We start from the raw sequence: 3,489 nt of genomic DNA on the forward strand, positions 1-3,489 counted from the left end.
AAACCGTCGTGGTGGGCTGGGAAGGCTGGGCTGGGAGGGGGGAGCTCCTGTGCCGAGGAGCTGGCTCCAGGGTGCGTTTTGGGGGCAGAAGTGACAAACCGTGTTTCGATGGCAAATGCTGAGGGCGTTTGGGGCTGCAGGGGAAGGGAAGGCCGATGTGGCCAGGCCAGAACAGAGCAGAATAATGCAGTTTAATTCCCAGCATAACTTAAAATCTCTAGTTCGGGAATGTTTGATGCAGAAAAGCTGAATTCGCGTTAGAAAACCGTGGAAGCGGTGGTGATCCCTGAGGTAATTCACAAGGACACCTTGTTCCGCCTGGAAAGTCTTTAATCCAGTTTTCATTCCACAGGCAACAACAGCATCTTCGCGCCCGTCAGTCTGCCGCAGTCGAGTGAGTACCGCGAGTGTTCGCTGTTTGGTTTCGCCCTGCTCTTCCTGCTGTCAGGAGAGCGGGGTGGGAACGGCAGGCTGAAGGCCCGGCTGGAAACCTGGGCCGTGCTCATTAGGGTTCCGAGAGGGGTTTTTGTACGGGTGTTAGATCACAACTGCCTGGTTTAGTTGTTGCCTTTTGTTTTTCCCAGGCTCTAGCATGCTTTTGCTTCTAGGTTGAATGTCCTTGATGATTAGTGTGTTTGACTAATGCTACAAATTAAGCAGCCTGATAATTTTGTATTCCTGTGGGAAACAGGGTGTAGGTTCCGCAGCACAGAGGACTGCGGAGAAGGGTAAACTTAAAGTGCTCACTTGGAGCTCACTCTGTCCGTTTTTCTGTCCGTCAGCGTTGCCTGTTAACTGCTGGTGCGTCTCTGGTTCTGGGAACAGGAGCCCGCTTTGTGAGGCGCATATCTGATAAAGAAACAAATCGAGAGTTTCGTACGCTGAAGTTACTGCTTCGCGTTGCTGCCGAGCACAAAGCTGTGCTTCCTCGGCTGGCTCCTGGTTTGCTTTAACGGCCCAGCCTGTGTGGCTCCGATATTGCACGAGCAGTAAAGTAGCTGCTTTTCTCTCTCCAGAGACGTTCTTCAGCTCGTGGGGCAGCTTTCCTAAACTAAGTGATGAGCCGCAGAACCCTCCTCCGCTTCCTCCTCGAAAAAAGGTGGATCAGGAAGCTTCTAATGCTAAGGTAATTCTGTCCGTTATCAAGTAGCTTTGATGATAAACCCGGGAACATCTAGAGTCGTCCAGTCACTTAGGCTGGAAGAGGCCTTTAACATCACTGAGTCCCACCGTCTGGCAGGACTTTGTTAGTCTGGAAGACTCTCACACGCAGCATTCCGGTTGCCCTTTCCTAAGGTTCCGGTTCCCAGCACCCAAACTCTGTGGCCTCCTTAGGGACGTGGTGGTCGTACCCAGATCAAAGGTACCGCCACGCCTGGAAGCAGAGGTCAGCAGGGTCCTGCACCTCTCAGAAGGTGCCTCCTTATCTAACCGTCTGCCTTTCTTACCGTGTCGTCTCCTCTGTGGTGTTGTAGGGAAGCTCAAAGCCGGACGACGATCCTCCAGCAATTCCCCCTCGGCAGCCGCCGCCTCCAAAGATCCAGCCTCGCGCTCCCGCCTACACTAACCCCTTTGAGCAGCCGCTGCACAGCCCTCCTCCTCCGCCCCCCCGCGACCCTCTTCCTGATACCCCACCACCGGTACCGCTCCGGCCGCCCGAGCACTTCATCAACTGCCCTCTGAACCTCCAGCCGCCGCCGCTGGGACGCTTGCAGCGGGATCCCGACTGGTTGAGGGAGGCGAGCACAGGCCCCAGCTCTCCCGGCACTCCTCCCAGCACGCCCTCTCCCCGGGTGCTGCGCCGCTGCTGCGTGATCAGCACCAGCCACAACAACCTGGTCCACCCGCCTGCGCCCCCCGTCCCGCCCCGGCACAATTCGAGCCCTCAGTTACCAAAACTGCCACCAAAGACTTACAAAAGGGAGCTCTCCCACCCTCCTTTGCACAGACTGTCTTTGCTAGAAAATGCAGAAACTCCTCAATGACCTTAGCCATGGTAGTCATTGACACTGGAATAGTATTTGTAAAGTTCCTTTTTTTTATTTATTCAGGAAAGGCAGCCTGTTTTAGTACTTTCACAGATTATGCTCTTAAAGTGCTGCTGATCGAAACAAAAAAACCGAGTTCAGATTGGAAAAAGAAGACTCCGCACTCTCTGGCCTGCGTCTGTTTGACAGCGTTCCCCTCAGGTGATCGGCAGCATCGCCTTACTTCTCGTCCTCAGTGCCGCCAGTATACAAAGTACTCTCTTTTTGCACTGTAAACGACACTAAATGAATTTAAACTGACGTTTAATTGCACTGAGCCAAAAAAAGGTGCGTCTGTGGAATTTTTTCAGATTTGAGCACTAGTGGCCTTTTCATTACCACAAAGAGAACAACGGGATGATCCCACAGCACGAGGATACAGAGCGTGACCGGTTCTCGACCTCGGGCCACTCGCCTTCTAACCCCGTGTAAGCTGGAGGCGCACGAGCGACAGCTCCCGTTCTCGAATGTTTTAACGCCGTGTCTTAATTGCCGTGGATTTGCTGCTGGAGACAGAAAAAGGGTTGGAATCTAAATACCAAAATACTCCGTTGGTGTTGATTATCCAGAGAGAGGACGGGCAAGGGCTCGGGAGTTGGGAAGGACCCCCCAGACTTGGCGTGCGTCTTGCTCAGATGTGCCTTGTTGCTTCGGTAGGCAAAGGTGTCTTAAGCTGAGGAGTTGTCTGCTGTGCCGGAGAAGGCGGCTCTGCACCGTGCCTGTACAGCTGTGTATAGTGTATAGTTACAGATAATGCTATAACCTGTTCAAAGCTAACCACCCCAGGCCTGGCTTACCTGCAGCCCTCGGCGGGCGGAGGCGTCTCCTCTGGCAAGGAACCCTCCTGCCTCCCAGGCCGTATAACCTCCTCTAGAGCTCACTTAAACTTAATCGTGAATCCCGTTTGGAATCGGTAGCATTTAAACCAGCAAACACTTAAAAAGCTGTATTAAACTTTTTAAACTGGTAAGTGAACGGAACTTTTATTTGCCAGTTGAACTACTTGGTTGAACTGGTGCGAGAGGGAGTCTGTTTTACTGGTAGAGCTGTAGCAGCATTTACGAAGTGGCCAGAAGCCACATTTTATTTACCGGTCTGTGGCCTTTTACTGTGCTTTGTATCAGAGTTCTTAACAAGATTAATAAATCACCCCAGTCTTAATTTTTAAGAGCTTGAGCAGCGCGTGTTCCTTGTCCGGACAGGGTTGGGAACTGTGTGTAGTCCCTGGCGGTACAAACCGCCCCGGCTTTCTGTGCTGCAGATCGTTTTAATGAGTAAGGGCTTCCTCCCTCCCTCCAGAGCCGCGAGAGGATCTGCTTTGCAGTGGGCTCGGAGGAGATTGTCCTGTGTAAAGCAGGAGCGCGCATTTATCGGAGTTGCCCCTGAAACGGCCTTTTCTGAGGTGCCAGCTGACACTGACAGCCGACAGAAGAACCCGGGGGGCTGTGACACACTCCTGCTG

The 3,489-nt window shown here is 52.9% G+C and overlaps 1 protein-coding gene across 1 annotated transcript in view; it reads left to right on the forward strand.

Moving 5' to 3' along the window:
• The window catches only part of SOS2 (son of sevenless homolog 2 (Drosophila)), a gene marked incomplete at its 5' end in the record, with an annotated part of 34,509 nt that extends 32,402 nt beyond the window's left edge, over nt 1-2,107 (forward strand). Inside the window, 3 exons of the mRNA XM_010141610.1 lie at nt 353-394; nt 1,017-1,126; nt 1,476-2,107. Of these exons, the coding sequence (XP_010139912.1) occupies nt 353-394; nt 1,017-1,126; nt 1,476-1,985 (662 nt within the window). The remainder of the gene's footprint in view (nt 1-352; nt 395-1,016; nt 1,127-1,475) is intronic.
• Between the last annotated feature and the right edge of the window lie 1,382 nt (nt 2,108-3,489).

Source organism: Buceros rhinoceros, unplaced genomic scaffold, assembly GCF_000710305.1.
Source record: "Buceros rhinoceros silvestris isolate BGI_N320 unplaced genomic scaffold, ASM71030v1 scaffold24598, whole genome shotgun sequence".
Taxonomy (NCBI): Eukaryota; Metazoa; Chordata; class Aves; order Bucerotiformes; family Bucerotidae; genus Buceros; species Buceros rhinoceros.